Genomic DNA, 16758 nt, shown 5'->3' with positions numbered 1-16758 from the left:
AAAGTTCAACTATGCCCTGTACGCTAAATCTCATGTTACGAGAGGGATATGGTAAGGCGCTAAGAGATCGTAGCCGGCGATGTTCAGGGAAACCGTAAGCAGAAATTAGTTGCTAAACTCCTGGGATAGAATTCGTTACCTTACCCTTTTGAGATTTAGCGATCTGATATTCTCACTATCACACTAAAGATTTTTATTTTTATATTTTGTATGGTACCTTTCTCAGAGTACTTTATACTGTACACAAAATAAGAGAATTGAGTGGAGGGATAGATTTAAAAGTATGATTAAAACCCATAATAAAAAGAAGAGACAAAAGTTATTTTTGATGATGCTGATTAGGTACTATTTTTATTTTGAAAAGGGAAGGTGCTACCGGTGCTATTGACAGTAGAAATGGAAATATGAATGTTTTGTTTACTGCCTTGTACCTTATGTTCGATGCATTATTTAATTTTTAGTAAAGGTAGATCAGTGTGTTGAGTAGTACTTATATTGAATTTCAGTGAATATTTATATAGATGAGAATTCCACGAAACTAAAAATATATCTTTGTTTATTACAGAGAAATACGAGATAATGCAATTGCAAATATCGCTGAAGGATCATTCAGAGGCTTGGACAAGTTACAACAGCTGTAAGAAGTTTTCTTTCTTGGCTACTTTTATTGTTATTTATATATATATATATGATGACCATGATTAACTTCTAACTTTCAAGTATTGATTCCAAAAGACATAAAGAAATCTTAGTCAAAGGTTAAGCACACAGTATTATTATTATTATTATTATTATTATTAAATTTAATTTGAAAAGTCTTTTTTCAAAGCAGGAACACCTGTTTTTAATATTACATATCTCCAAGTGAACCGTTTAATAGTTTTTGTTTCATTGAATACATATTGAGAATGTACTATTTTGTTTCTTTACATCAAGGTGTGTACTAGTATTATTTACACATTTCTGGAACTTGCTGGGTACATTTGTTTGAATATTGCAGTATATTTTGTATTACTTTGCATATCTGGACGGTGTTATGCATCAATTGACCAAGCGCCAAAACATGTTTCTGAGATATTGAAGGAAACACAAACATATTACCGTTACAATCCAGTTCTTGACGCTTGGTCGAATAGCTTTACCAAAACGTTTAAGCAAATAGTAGGGTTTGAAACATTTTATATTGTCTCCTACACACTCATGTAAAAATCTCGAAAATCGAAAAATGGCGCTTGGTCAATTGAAGCACAACACCGTCCATTTGTAAAGTCAGTCAGTAAGAGAACGTCCAATTTGCGTGTGCTATTCATACTTTATTTTATTTTCGTTTTCAGGGATTTGGGTTCTAATCAATTGAGGGACAATACAACCAGTGAACTAAGAAAGCTTTCGTCTCTGTGCGAACTGTAAGTTGCAAATTTGTCAGCATTTAAATAATCTCGGTAGCCATCGAACTACTGCAATATTATTTTCTATTATATGATACATAAATATTATACAGGGTTTTTGGAAAGAGCAAGAAGAAACTTGATAAAATTAATCCTCACACAAAAGCATTAACAAAAAAAAAAAAAAAAAAAAAAAGTACAGCTGCGTCATTTCGGAGCTTTAGCCCAGCAAAAATTGGTCGGAATGATAACATGGAGGGTCGTAACTCGAGAACAAAATGTTGGATGAAGGTCAGGTAAAGCAACGTAGTGCTTATTTCGATACCAGATATCACTAATGTATCTGTGGATGTCGAGCAGGATCGGAGCAGGACGTTTGGGCACAAAGCCGTATATCTGAATAGATTAATCTACGTAAATGGTTTATAATGTATTTCATAACTGGAACCCGGATGTCTACGCACTAAAATCCTTGAAAATAGACACTAATATCACAAAAACTGTAATGAAAAATAACTGCATAACTTGCAATTAGAAAAATCAGAATGGTGAAATTTGACCCTAATTTTCGTAAAACGCTATCTTCAAAAGCCTCTAAATTTTCTTTCTTTATAGTGTGTCCTGTGGTAAACAGTCACTGAAAGTCTCATGTCAGTTGCATTAAGTGATTGGTTTAGTTTTAATAGATTTTTGTATAGTGCAGAAAGAAAAAGACACGGGTCTAATTATTTTGTTTCTGCAGTGTATATCCTGATTTCAGGGAAATTGGAGACCATGACGTGCATTTTTTTTTTTTAATATAATAGCACGAATCTGTATTTGGCTAAAATAAAATTTACTGTAGGCATCCTATGACACCCCAAAATAAACTTCTGTGAAGTTACCTTTATACCATCTCTACCATCAAGGAATAGGCATTTTGGATATTCATAACTTCATAGTTGTTCATAACTTTGTATTACTGCTTATTACTATGTACTTGCAACAGAGATAATTGGAAAGGAAGGAACAGTGAAATCTAATATAGATATTGGTAATTTATTTTTGTCTTATGTTACATTTATCGTAACATTATCATTCCATGACGGAATTATGGGTCAAACCCCGCAAATATTCCGGTGTCAACAGTTTCAAAATTCTGTACAATACGGCGAACTCTTTCATCTGTCTAAATACATTTTCTTCTTTTCTTGGACAGCTCTTCTCTTCGATGCATTGCCTCATACCCTAAGTCTCGCTTTTGTTTGTGTGTGTCATCCGAAGTGCATTGACAAAGCGCCAAGTCGACGCATGGTCCATTTGATGCTCCGATTGTAGTCCACGATGAGCTCCTTCGGCGTGATTGTTCGTTCTTGACTATGGTCATTGAGAACTGTGTCATATGGATTCCAAATCCTTATTGGAAATAATGCTGTTCCAATAATTTCTTGTACCACGCGCTTTAATAATTTATTATAGAAAAAGAAAGTGCAAATATGAATATATATATATATATATATATATATATAATATAGTATTGTACACATTTTAAGATAAATTTTATAATATCTGACTCAAAAAATCAAATACACAGTGCAGTATGAATATATAGTCACATCATCAAAATAACTAAATATTTAACGAAAAACATGCCTTTTTTAAATACACAAATTACATTTCTTTATTACATATGTCTTATTTTACTAAAAAGAAATATTCTTTTGAAACTAAACCGTATAGTACGAAGACCGGATACTCGCGACCCGGATAGTGGAGAGTCTGCTACAGTTCCTTCCCATTTATTTTCAATTGGTAGAGACAAGTTGTGCATGATGTGCAGAAGCTTTGCTGTGATCAAGATTTTAGTTTTTGCAAAATTTTTTTGTGAAAGGTTTTCAAAATTGTCAGTGCCTATTTCCTTAGTGCCTAAATATCCGGGCTCTTGTTATGAAATATATCATATGTAGGTAAGTAAACCTATTTGAATAAAAGGTTTTGCGCCCACACGTCGCGCGCCTAAATGTCATGGACCCAACAGGATGGCGACAGAGCAAGCATCGAATCATAGAACCAGCTTTATGAGGTCTTCTAGAAACCAAAAATGATCAGATCAGGAACTGAAAACTGACACTCATTCACTCACTGATACATTAATGGAATCTATGCACAAAATAACAACTATGTTCTTTGACCCCATATTCATCCGACATCTTTTTCTCGAGTTATGACCCGTTTTAAAAAGTCATCGCTACAAATAGTTTTCTGCCTAATAGCAGGTTTATACATGCAGCCTCAGTTTTGTTTGTCTTCAGCTTTTCTCTATGTTCTCCAGCAGCTCCTATCAAATTCCACATCCTCCAGGAATTGATACCGCTTACTCGCCAGAACCTTTCCTTTCAGCGCTTCAGGTATTACACATTTTCCTCGCAAATATAATTTTTGGCAGGTCATAACTCCGAGATGACACATTTGTACACTTATATTACTCTCTCTCTCTCTCTCTCTCTCTGGGGGCCGCGGTGGCTCAGTGGCAGAGCGTTCACCTCTGGTGCTAGGGGTCTCGGGTTCAAACCCTGCTCCCGCCAAGTGAACTTTGTGGTGGACACTGTGTGCGTGGGTTTTCTCGGGGTTCTCCCGTTTCCTCCCACTTTCTTCATTCCACCATTTCATTCATCTCTCATCTTCACCGTCTCCTTTAGCCTAACCGGCATAACCGTGGGACGTAAAACTCAAAAATTTCTTTTCTCTCTCTCTCTCTCTCTCTCTCTCTCTATATATATATATATATATATATATATATATATATATATATATATATATATATATATATATAATGAAACCTCTACTAACGGACACCTCTATAAAGCGGACACCTCCCATAACGGACATATTTTGTAATCCCCAAACACCGTAATAGGAAAAAACATATTGGCAAACCTCTCTAAAGCTGACATTCTCTAGTACGGACACTTTCTCTAAAAACAAGTTGAAAAATAGAGTATTCATACACTTTTAGTAATTCATACTATGTCACCAAGGAAGAACATGAAGGTGTGACAACATTTTGCCTCCTCAACTGACTGTTCAGCAACCCTTAGGAAGGGTCTCTGTTTCACAACACCCTTGTATCCTTTACTTGCATTCCACTCCCACCTAACCTGCTTCAGAAACAAAAGTGATTGACAGTTGCCCACTGTTTGGGATGACACATCATTCTACTGTCCCGCTGTGTGGAATCTCTAACCAAGCTGAAGAGAAGTTTGGTATTTTTGACCACGGGTACGAATATTGTCTTTTAAAAAAAAGTCATTACTGGACTGCAATTAACTCACGAATTAAAGCAACACACCGAAAACGTAGTAAGTAGCGATAACTGTAAAGTGCAGAGAACTATAACATCTTATTCCCATGTTGTCTCGAACACAGGGAATTGGATGACGAAAGATAATGCAGGTCCAGTAACATTTTGGAAATATTCATAAATACGTGATCCATGCAAAAATATTTTTTTCTAATTGCATATTACCTTGTTTATTAATTTACGTAAGAAAATATTGAAACCTCTCTGAGGCGGACACATCTCTATAGCGGACAATTTTTGATTCCCCATGGCTGTCCGTTTAGAGAGGTTTCACTGTATATATATATATACACTTGTATATAATATATCGTGCTTTCGTGTGAGGATTCATTTTCATTTTTTTTTTCCCTAATACCCTCTATGTATCAAAATACTTTAGTTTTAAGATTGTCCAGAGTTATTTTGAAAGATGATTTTAGAACTTGAGTTATGGATCAAAGTGACATATATACACACACAGTGGCGGCTCTTGAAGGAAGCGAAATCGATAAAAATCAAGCGTATAATTTCAAACTAAGGAAATGGAGCTAAACTTAATTCTTTTATACGAAATTTAGAACATTCGGTACCTTTTTTACCTTAGCTTGAAGCGATAAAAGTTCAATTTTTATTGGTGTGAGTGACTTCCTTCAAGAGCTACCACTGCAAATACATCAAAATTTATTTATTTATTTATTACAATTACATTAGTAGATACTGTGTAAAAAATATAAATACGCGATGTGTAGAAATAATACGGATTGAGTGAAAATCTTCGGCATATGCAAGAGGATAAAAGAAATAGCCTGCATGCATTTTACTATTTTTGTGATGGAAGCACGTTTAGCGTTTTATGTAAGTCATTAAGCGTATTGATGCATTCACAATCATAGTGAATAAGAGAGAAAGAGGAAGTTAACTCGGTGAGCTTAACTTGATATACTGTATATTTGGTAAGTTTATATGTGATTTTATTTCTTTGTTTATTTATTTATTTATTTATTTATTTCAGAAAACTAAATCATAACTATATGACGGAATTGCCATTTCTAGGAGACCTGAACAACTTGACATACCTAAGCTTGTAAGTATGAAGCTTTTATTTTCTTCTTAACTAAGGCCTGTCCCAGAGATAGAGAGGGGGAGAGAAACTAACAGATCGGTTTGAAACATGACAAATGTAAGAGGGAGTTGTAGAGTATCCGCAAGAGTTGCTAGTAAAGTAGTGATGGTCTAGTAGCATTGTTGATTATGTGTCTGTGCTTGCAGGTAAAATTGCATCACGAAAAGCAGAAAGGCCAGAATTAATTATTTCCAAGTACACGGAAAATTCGGGCATATTGCAGAGAAAGTTACCGCAAGTGCAGAAGATTTCACAAAGTGCGATATAAAACGTGCTCAGTGCATTTAAACAGTCGTCTACTGTGAATCGAAGATGTAGATCAGGAAGAAAACGGGGATCGTATGTGTAACGGTTGCTACAACGAAATCCAAACCTCTCGATAAGGGATGTGGCCGAGAAAGCGAATATTTCGAAATGTAGTGTGCAAAGATTTTTTTATTTCTATCTTTTTTTTAGAAATGCAATTAAACAGTTATAAAGTTCAACATGTGCCGTATCGCTCCCAAGAAAAAGAGGTTATTTGCAAGTCGCGCACATTTATAAGCAGTATCTGACGAAATATCCGTGTTTGTATCATGGATGATAAAATCATATTTAAAGGTGATTTCAAACAACTACTTTTGTCAAGAATATTGTGTTGCAAAGCACCAAAGGCACGTGCCTTCATAATTTGAGACTCGCTGTGTGACCAAATTTCCAACTAAATACTTAATATGGCAGGCTATTTGTACCTGTGGACTCTAACCGGACTGTTTTGTGACAATTGGGAGTATCAGTAGTAACATTTATGTTGAGGAATGTTTACGGAAACGGTGACTGCTCCCGCCCCCTTGCCCCCCCCGCTTCCCCCCGTTTCTATCGAAAAATATACGTGTGCTGTTTTGGTCTCATTTGGGTAGTTGCCACTATAGCAGAGCGGCGTTACTATTCTATGAGATGAAGGGCATCACCGTTGTACTCCAGAATGCGAATCTACCAAAGTGCCCTAAGTTACGGCCAATGGAACACTTTTGGGTTGAAGTAAAGTGCATGTTGAAGCAAACGAAGAAACAATCTAGCAGTGTGTCTGATTTTTGTAACCAATATAAAGCAATCGCAAAAACGTTCAACCGCAGCAGTGTAAAACTTTTCATGGCACTTTCTAATCAAAAGTTTTGGATTTTTATCGCAGGCATACTGTCTCCATGTATTGCGTTCTTACCGTTTTCTGGCAAATTTGCAGTAGTCTTTTTTGGACAGACCTTACATCCTTGTTAGAATACTTAGGTAAGAGAAAACAGACACAAATGTGTTGAACTGTAATAATTTGGTCTTGAATCCAAGATACATTTCTATATTTTGGTATAGTCAGTTCTCTGTTTTGAAAATAATCTTGACATTTTCTTCAATCTTTTTCTTAATGGCACCCGCCTAAATATATTAGGTACGTGACTTTGGAAACTAACATGAAAGAATAAATACGGACACAGATTTCGAAAACAAAAGTTTGCCTTTGTTTAGTTACTTCCGTAAAAACTGTACTGTACTGCAATGAACAATATTTGAAAGTTACTTTTATAATTGGAAATCTTCAGCTTCAAACCTGGTGCCTTTCGTTTTTATAGGCTTTTATTCTCTTTCATTATTAACCATAGATGGTTATATCGCTAACATTAAATAAGCAGATACTTAACAACTTACAAAGAGTGAAAAAGTGGCTTGACTGGACCAGGGCTCCAACTCGGGATCTCCGGCATACCGTGCCGATGCGTCAAGCACTACGCCACCCAGTTCGCTTCCCAGAACAGCCAAACACTTCCCCACTCCTGCAGTCGGTACTCTCTACTCAGATCACATGGCTTGTACCACAGCCTAAGCTGCTGTGCTTGAACAATCCAGTGTCCATATATTGAGAACACCTTTAATGGTTGTGATCTGAATAGAGAGCACCGACTGCAGGAGTGAGAGAGTGTTTGGCTGTTCTGGGAAGCAGACTGGGTGGCGTAATGGTTGACGCATCGGCACGGTATGCCGGAGATCCCGGGTTGGAGCCCTGGTCCAGTCAAGCTACTTTTTCACTCTTTGTAAGTTAATTCGCACTTACAGAGGATTGTGGTGTGTAAAATTAATCCGTTGTTTCCTCCTTTCATTAATATATAAGCAGATACTTACTTTAGTCCTTCATTGTTCAATTCCGTTGCAGGGCTCATAGCGAGTCACTTCTTTTTTTCTTTTTTTTAACTAAAAGTTACTTTTTTTTTAAGTTAGTCACAAAAAGTTACTTTTTTGGGAGATAAAGAGACTTTTTCGTGTGATTTATGTTTTACATTTGCAGTTTTGTAAGAAAAATATTATAGAAATAAATGGAAAAAGGCAGAAACTTGTTACACATTACTCTTTTGAAAGCTTCAGTACTTGCTGAGCGTACGCCTTTAGCGTGGGAGACCTGGGTTCGATTCCCGTTGGGAGCTCATGTGGTTCATTAAGGCATAGCGAGTAATGGTTTTCTGACATGGATTCAGCGCCAGATAAACGGATTCTATTTCAACCGGTAGTTACAAATTTTCTACTTCAAGTTTGAGTATTGAATTCTCATAGTGTGGAACAAGTCTACAGTAGTTTCACACTGTGAAAGGAAACCCACTTGTTTTATTTAAAAGCGACTGTTGTAATCTCTGCCTTCTTTAACATACAGAGCATATTCATGAATTATTAAACTGAAGACTTTATAACAATACTTCTAAAAATCATTTATCTGTAATCTATTACTTGTAAACTTGTTTTGTTTGATAAAAGTTATCTCAGCTAATCTCTGTTTCTGATAACGCTTTTGAAGAGAAGTGTCACATTATCGTGTTGCTCTTTAATGTAAACTAAGAAACTCCCTTTTCTATAACACGCGTTGAGCTATGCCTTACTAGGTAGTTCACGTTTAACTAAGTGATGCGTAGTCATGTGTTGGCAGCCCATGCCATTATTTCTACCCTTCTAGAATGAAGCTAGCTACTTTTGAACTCAAGTCAATACCCAGTTGTACCAATTATTGCCAGATGCTTTAAATCCTATTATATTTTTTTTTCTTTGTTTTTATTGCCTTGTACCTTAATCTATTTTAAACAAAAATGTATGGATATTCAACATCATATTCTTCTATTGCTAAACTCCCTATCTACTTTTTTTTTTTTTTTTTTTTTACTTATTTACCTAATTTACTTTTGGGTTTATTTGTGTATTTACTGTTTACTTTTTAGTTAACAGTTGTTATTGTAGTATTAAGAGGAATCCTTTTTCTTTTGTGTAGAATGATTTTTTTTTTAGTTTTATAGTTACAAAGAACTTGAGGTGTAGAGATTTTCTTCACCATCTATATACTGACAGTCTACATTATTTTAGTTCTATGAATGTAGTTGTAGCAAGTGTGACTTTTGTCTTTACAGGGCACACAATGAAATACATACAATAAACATAACTGTTCTGGAACATCTACGTAACTTGAAGACACTGGATTTAAGTCACAACAGACTCATTGATATTCCCGTTGGAGTATTTCCTGCTGGAATACCTATTCAAAATCTGTGAGTTTTTTCTTATTCTTATGTGTTTTATCCGTATCATTTAATCGTGTAAAAATAGTAGTTGACCTGAGAGGACAGAACCCATTAAGAGAGGTTTGTTACCGTACAAACAATACCAGATTGAAATGATCGTTTTTACTTACACAGCTTAGTCATGTGGGTATTACAGGGTATGTGCTAGAGTCCTGCTGCTGACAGCATGACTTTCAAAATATCAAACACAAAAAATAATTTCAAGAATAAAGAGCATAACAAGTTTGACATTGAATCTTTAGCAAAACCTAAAATTAAAGTGGCTTAATCCCAAAAGAGGTATGCATGTTATAATGGAGATTTATCACATCGATTTTTTTTCTTTTCAGTTTGAATTAAACAACAGGTCACAATTCCTTTTAATCGTTATAAAAGATAAACATGGTAGTGCGTCATGGTAATTCCTAATAGTTAATAGCCACGGTAATATTTGTCGCTAGCTTCACGGTCTGCTGCCAATATATATTATTAACTTGTTTTAAAACTATTGTGACGATTTAATTGGAACTCATGCTGTATAATTTTAATTTAATTATTTCAAAATGGAGAGTGATCATTAGTGCTATTCACATTTCAGGTCATTTTCGGTTATTTTAAAGATCGAATATCTGAAAATCGATTTTCAGTTTTGGTTTTGAAAACAAACAAATATTCTGTTTTTGAAATAAAATATCTGTTATAAAAATTGAAATTGAATTTCGGTTTAGAAATAATCACTATTGATCTCAGTGGTAGAACGTTCACCTCTGATGCATGGAGTCCATGTTTTGATCCCAGCTTGCGCCAAGTGAACTTTGTAGTGGACAAACACCGTGTGCGTGGGTTTTCTCGAGATTTTTCCGTTTCCTCCCACTTTCCTCATTCCACCATTTCCATTTATTTCTCATCATCACCGTCTCCTTTAGACTAGCCGGCATAACAGTAGGACGTAAAACTTAAAGATTTCATTTTATTTTTTAATTACTGGGGATTTTGATCGTCTCTCCATTACAAAAGTATTTCACGCAAATAAGGGTGCTGGAATTAGGAGAAACGATATTCCCTTTCTTTCTATTTCTTTAAGATTACCACTCCCTTGTTTTCGAAACATTCCATATAACCAGTACTCAAAACACTAAACGTCAAACGTTAGTGCCGGTAGCCTATATATACATATTGCATATCAATTGTCAATCGTACCGTCCAATTAAAAACTTTACATGTACAATGTTACTATGAGAGATGCCGATATGAAAATTAAATGAAAAGAAGTGAATTCGGAGAATGCCATAACGGAGTATATGGCTCATTTTGAGCAGTGCGTAACATACTCAGCGCTGTAGTAAATATCTTCGGGGCTCCGGCACAGGAGGGTATTTTTGGGTTCCACAAACAATGAATTAGCTACAGTGCAGAAGGGTATTTGTAGCCCCCTCGATATTATAGTTATTTTGAAGAATAACAGTTGAAATTTGATCTCGTCGTTAAAAGGCGTAACAACGGATCCACTTGAATTGATTTATATACTTATGTGGTTCCTCAATTGCTTCTGCGAGGCCTTCTTTCCCCGAGGAACCAGGCTCAATCCTCAGAGCCATGAATGAGTAACGCCATTAAAACAAAACAAATCAGCCTACTAGATCTTTCGATTTCAACAAAGACGTATTATACATAAAGTGTATAATACATCTACTTATAATTTATGATATATTGATGATCAGGTTCGCCGTCCATTCAGTCATTCCTTTGCTGTTCTGCATTTAAGGGCCTCGCCTAATCTAGCTAACTGCAAGATATTGTGCATTGTACAATGTGAACTGTGGTAGTTGTTTTGATATGTAAATGACTTCTACCTTTTAAACATTACTTGCATGTTAATAATTGGGGAGGAGATGAAATCAAGTTTGCTACTAATATGAAACTTTAAAATCTACCTATCTCGCACAAAATGAATAACCGAGTAATTTAGATATTCACTAATAACATCACTTGTGCCGACGATTGTTATAACATTGAATATATTTCTGGTTAATACTTCTGAATTACTGGTTAATACTAACTTACGGATATTCAGAATGATTGATAGAAAGAACGAAAGGGAATACAAAGTGGGTAAATTTCTTCTTGCAGCACGCTATCGCCATCGGTAATCGAACGCATGACCGCGTACACCAAAGGCGCACACGCTAGCCAATAGACTGGTGGGAGTGCGATTTTGGTGCATCTTTTAGATAATGCAAATGCGTTTATGCATAACATATGCAAAACTCATTCAACTCTGGGAAAACCGAATCTATGGAACTGTAATTTTGTACCAGTGTAGAATAACTACGTAAATATTTTCTAGAACCATCTTTCTAATTTATTCCTTCTATATTCGTGTAAGCTGGTTCATGTGAAGAAAGGAACAATTGAATCGTTAAATTAACAGCTGACATTTTCTTTTAAAAAATAATTTTGCCGTATTTTACGTATAGAACAAAACAATCTTACAAACAGTAGGGTAGCTAGAATTCCTTCTAGGGGACATTAAGGGGTCATTAAAATTTTGAAGGGTTATTCGTATTTAACGCGGTTTGCTAAGTGAAAAATAACTCAGACACTAATTTTGTATTGAGCGACTGTAGTTCAGTTGTGATGGAGTACTATTATGTACCTAGGTTGATCTGCATCGGGTGTTCTAAAATTCGTGCGCTTGCTCAAACAGAGTGATGCTAGAGATAAAAGAGGGACGAAAGTATCATATGACATTTAACCTCCGCGGCCTCGTTTTGGCGGTATAACAGTAAAATTATGACGATATTATAACGTTGCGCGGCAGATGGCAAAACAAGTGTCTATCTGCAAGGAATTTCTATTTCTCGTTGCGAAGTAGGAATAAGTATGTGATTATCAACCAAGCGATCCGTGTTCAAACAGATTTCTGGTCTTTTTTGAGGGGTGACGTATTCTGAAAGTGTCTTTACTTAAGCAAGTACAATCTGATGTGTGGTGTAGATTCATTTGGCATCCGTAGTCATTATGTTCTAATATACCGACCTCGGAATGCAAACCAGGGCTCACACGCGCTGGAGGTGAGCACCGTTCCGCCTTTCGTACAAGGAACGCGCCACAAATTAAACTCGTTCAGACACGAGAGTGCACTATTTCTGTGTGTTTCTACTCACATTTATCTTGTTAACGTTTGCGCAGTGAAAATAGAAAATCAAATATCAAATTTTGAATTTAAAACTGAAACCGTAAATCGATTTTCCGATAATCGATTTGTACAGCACTAGTAATGATATTGAATATGAACATGCTTTGTTGTTTATTATTAGTACAAGGGCCATAATCATGTTTTGATTTGAACATTAATATTTGTGTGTTTCTACAGTAATATGTTGTATCGACTTGGTAAATCAATGTCAGGTAAATCAATCAGTGTCAAGCTATGTTTGCTCGACAGTTTGTATTTTTTGTGCAGCTACCTTACTATGTTATTAGTTCAAAAACAATCATTAGTTTAATTCGAGTGGCAGCCATATTTGTTTTCGAAGATGCGCCATTTTGTGGTGTCGGAAGGAGTTGCCGAACCTGAAGTTTCTCAGGCCCTTATTACGATCGATGTGAAATAAAGACCAAAATGCTAAAAAAAAAAAAAAAAAAAAAAAAAAGCTACAAGGCCGTGTGTTAGCCGTTGTTATGAAAAGAATATGAAAAGGTGAAATTGAAATTTGAAAAAGTTCGTCATTGACGAAGGGAAATGATCAGAAAGCCGGACTTATCTGCAAAAACTTAAAAAAAAAAAAGAAAAAAAAATCAGAAACTGTGGAAGGAATAATAAAAGTATTCCTAATAGTATGGAGTTTTCGTGGCCTAAATGGTACTATATGGAAAGTTAGAGCATAGTGTTAGCTGAACTTAAGAACGGTAGCGCCAGGAAAAAGAAAAGAAAAATTGAAACCTGTGGCCTGTGCTTCGTGTCGCACTTGCGATCCAGTTTCTAATTTACTTACGAAATACCATTTGAGAAACGTGGCAGATAAGTTGTTTATGCGCTACGAAAATATCAAATGGCAGGTGTATTTGGCATCATGAAAAGTTCAATTTAAGAAACGTTCTCGAGTGCTTGGCACATACCAGTATCGCGATAATCTACATGATATTTACTTTCATTTTCAGGAATTTGATAAGCAATCGTATCATTAACATCGAGAAGGGAAGTTTGGATAATTTGACATCACTAATAGAGTTGAAGCTCAATAGAAACCAGCTTTCCAACTTTCCAAAGGATGTATTTAGACATTTGAAGGAGTTGAGAGCACTGTAAGTACTACATATATTTGTACTTTTTGTTTAATGTTACATCTAATGATATAGGTAAATATTTCCAAAGTTATTTAATTATAATTGTCTTGTTTGCCAAAGACTAACTGCCTGAATAAACATGATTACAAAAGCTTGATATATATACCGGGTGTATCAAAAGTCCGGGACTATAGACAAACTCCGTTATGTGTAAAGATACGAAAAAACAAAATGCAAAGAAATAAAGTTGAAAATATGTCGTTTTCAATCGAAATATCAGAATTCCTCCAAATGCACTAGACGATTGGGCCCCATATTGGTAAGGTGCTCTATGTCAAATGAGAATGTAATATCAGTTAAACAGGCAGTTTCTTTGGGATCTCACCCTAACAACAAGACAGCATTGTTGAGTAAAGGGATTTGAGGTATTTTAAGTTCCCTCAGATAACACGGTGAAGTCCCCGTGTCATTTTTGCGTACTCTTGCGTTGCTTTCGAACAGTGCTCAACTGGAAACGTTGCTTTCTCATTTAACATATATCAGTTTACCAGTGTGGAGACCAGACGGTTGATGCGATTAAAAATCCACCATTTTAGATTGAAAACCATCTTTTTTTGTCAAGTCTTAACGTAGTTGGTCTATGGCAATGGACTTTGATACTTTCGGTATATGTGCTAAGTTGTGTATCTGAAATCATTGATGATTTTACCGTTAAATGTCTGTTTAAGGACTTTGCAGAGGATCTGCAATAATCTCAAGTTCATTTATTCGAAATTCCTTATCACTTGAAGAATAGTCAACCAACATAGTTATTGTTTTACGTAGGCAACCGCCAGAAAAAGTGCGTGTCCACATGTACAACTTATTTTGTCAATTACTTTAAAGAATATGTGCTATTATAATTTAAAGAGTACATAATTTTCTTCAGTTTACAGTAAATTGTACTTAAGTTGATTCTCACACACTGAAGTTCGTGGGAAAAGAAATCCTATTGGCGGACACGTAACTTTGCTGGCGGCTGTACAGTCAATAGTAAAACTATTGCTTCAGTGTCTTTAATGGCCATAGTGCCTTAGACGTATGGCACGCACCTTTGGTGTCAGCAGTACATGTTTCGATTTCAGTCTATGTGAGATTATAGTAGACAACATTGTGTTCGTGGGCGCACGCACTAGCAAGGAGGTCTTGAAAGAGGGAAATCTTCCTCTTTCAATATTCGCTCCCCATTATTTGTATAACTTCCTTGTGGATATACTGCTATACGCGCCTTTGATACGGTAAACCCGGATTCTGTACCCGGTGGGACCTCGTGTAGTTTGGGTTTTTGGGTTACACCTTAAGCTGTAGGCCCGGCCCACGTCTCATATAGCCTCGCTGCTAAATGGACGCGAAACTCCAAATCAACCTATCAACCCATATGAAGCCATATCAACGTCTATCGTAGTTTCACGATATGAAACAAGTTTCACTTGTTTATATACTGGAGAGTTATTGCTGTTTTTGCATTTGTTTATGTAACTATGATCAGTATGCAATGCTTATAATTTAAAAACATTTTTGTAAGATGTCCAATTTCGCATTGCTTTTAAATGTGTATAACTTGATATTACAGGGAATTAAACAGGAACCAGTTTACGGAGATTGAAGGATTAACTTTTAATGGCCTAGATGGACTTAATGTTTTAAAACTAAGAAGAAATGGCATAGAAGCGTTACGAGATGGTGCTTTTTGGGGACTAAAAAATATGACCATTTTGTAAGTATAAATGAGTGACTTTCGTGAAAAATTATTAATATATACAGAGTGGACCATTTATCTTGATACGCCGTTGTAACTTGTAAAATGATATACAAAAAACGCTGAAATATTGAACCATGCAAATCAGTGGGAGATATTGTTCAATATATTCTGTGACACCACCAGGATAACAGTGTTGTCAACTCAACATAAATTTATATTTTTTCAAATGTCATTACGTCAGTTCATGACACGTTTTAAATCCTCATGTTAACGAAAACATACAATAGCACATTTGTTATTTAGTGTTAGAAACTAAGGACGGTACAACACTACAAACATCCAAATTTTAGTGGCTTCTACAGCAGTAATAATGCAAGTGAGTCAGGAGCAATGCACGTGCAAAGTATTTTAATGTGTAATGCTATGATCATAATATGGGGGATTTCGAGTAAACAGGAACCAAGATACAAAGTATTGGAAATTTGACGTTTTCCAAAAGGCTTTGTTTCGAAAAACTGCTTGGATGAATACTTCATCCAATTTCATAGATCCTTTACAATAATGTGAAGTTTATAATGCCATTTTCAACAATTTCATATTAAACATTGGTAAAGTTTGCAACACAACTTCAATGATTTAATTTCGAGAACTTGTAATTACACCTACCAAAAGATGTTTTTATAATGTTATAGAACCAAAGTAAATCAAAAATTGTTTCAAAAAGTATTCACAAGTACGCAGTTTTAAGCAATATATATAATTTAACTTTTTTTCATATCTCCGGAATGGCTTGAAATATCAAGTTGCTGTAAACAGATTATGATATTTATGTCTACTGAAAATCATTTACGGTATTGGACACGATACTTATCAACACTTTTTCGAAATAAAGTACTTTGAAAAAAGTCAAATGTTCAATTCCTTTTAACTTTGTTTGTACATGTACTTGTTCAAAATACTTCATATGGTGACGGTACTTTTGACATTCGACATTAAGGTACTTTGGATGTGCATTAACCCATCCGTTTACTTGTGTTATTTCTGTTGTAGTATCCTCTAAAATTAGACTTTTTTTTCTATGCTTGTACTGTAGCATCCTTAGTTTGCAACACTCGATAATAAGTGCGGTAATGTAAGTTTTCGTTTTACATGTAGTTTTGAAATATATAATAAACTGGTGTAGTGCTATTTGAAAAATAATAAACGTTAAATTGGTATCACTGTTAATCTGGTTGTATTGCAGAGTATACCAAACCATGTCCTGTGGTACGAAATTACAGAGTTTTGTATATACTAGTTTAAGTTACAAGGACGTATAAAGATAAATGGTC

General features: G+C 35.3%; 1 protein-coding gene across 1 annotated transcript in view; it reads left to right on the top strand.

Moving 5' to 3' along the window:
* The window catches only part of lbk (leucine-rich repeats and immunoglobulin-like domains protein lambik), an 81125-nt gene that overhangs the window by 24641 nt on the left and 39726 nt on the right, over positions 1-16758 (top strand). Inside the window, exons 2-7 of the mRNA XM_081762709.1 lie at positions 566-637; positions 1335-1406; positions 5720-5791; positions 9247-9384; positions 13561-13704; positions 15299-15442. Of these exons, the coding sequence (XP_081618835.1) occupies positions 566-637; positions 1335-1406; positions 5720-5791; positions 9247-9384; positions 13561-13704; positions 15299-15442 (642 nt within the window). The remainder of the gene's footprint in view (positions 1-565; positions 638-1334; positions 1407-5719; positions 5792-9246; positions 9385-13560; positions 13705-15298; positions 15443-16758) is intronic.

This window comes from Thermobia domestica, chromosome 6, assembly GCF_964235325.1.
Source record: "Thermobia domestica chromosome 6, izTheDome1.hap1.1, whole genome shotgun sequence".
NCBI lineage: Eukaryota > Metazoa > Arthropoda > Insecta > Zygentoma > Lepismatidae > Thermobia > Thermobia domestica.
The sequence above is the reverse complement of the archived record's forward strand: the minus strand, read 5'-3'. Positions and strand labels throughout refer to the sequence as shown.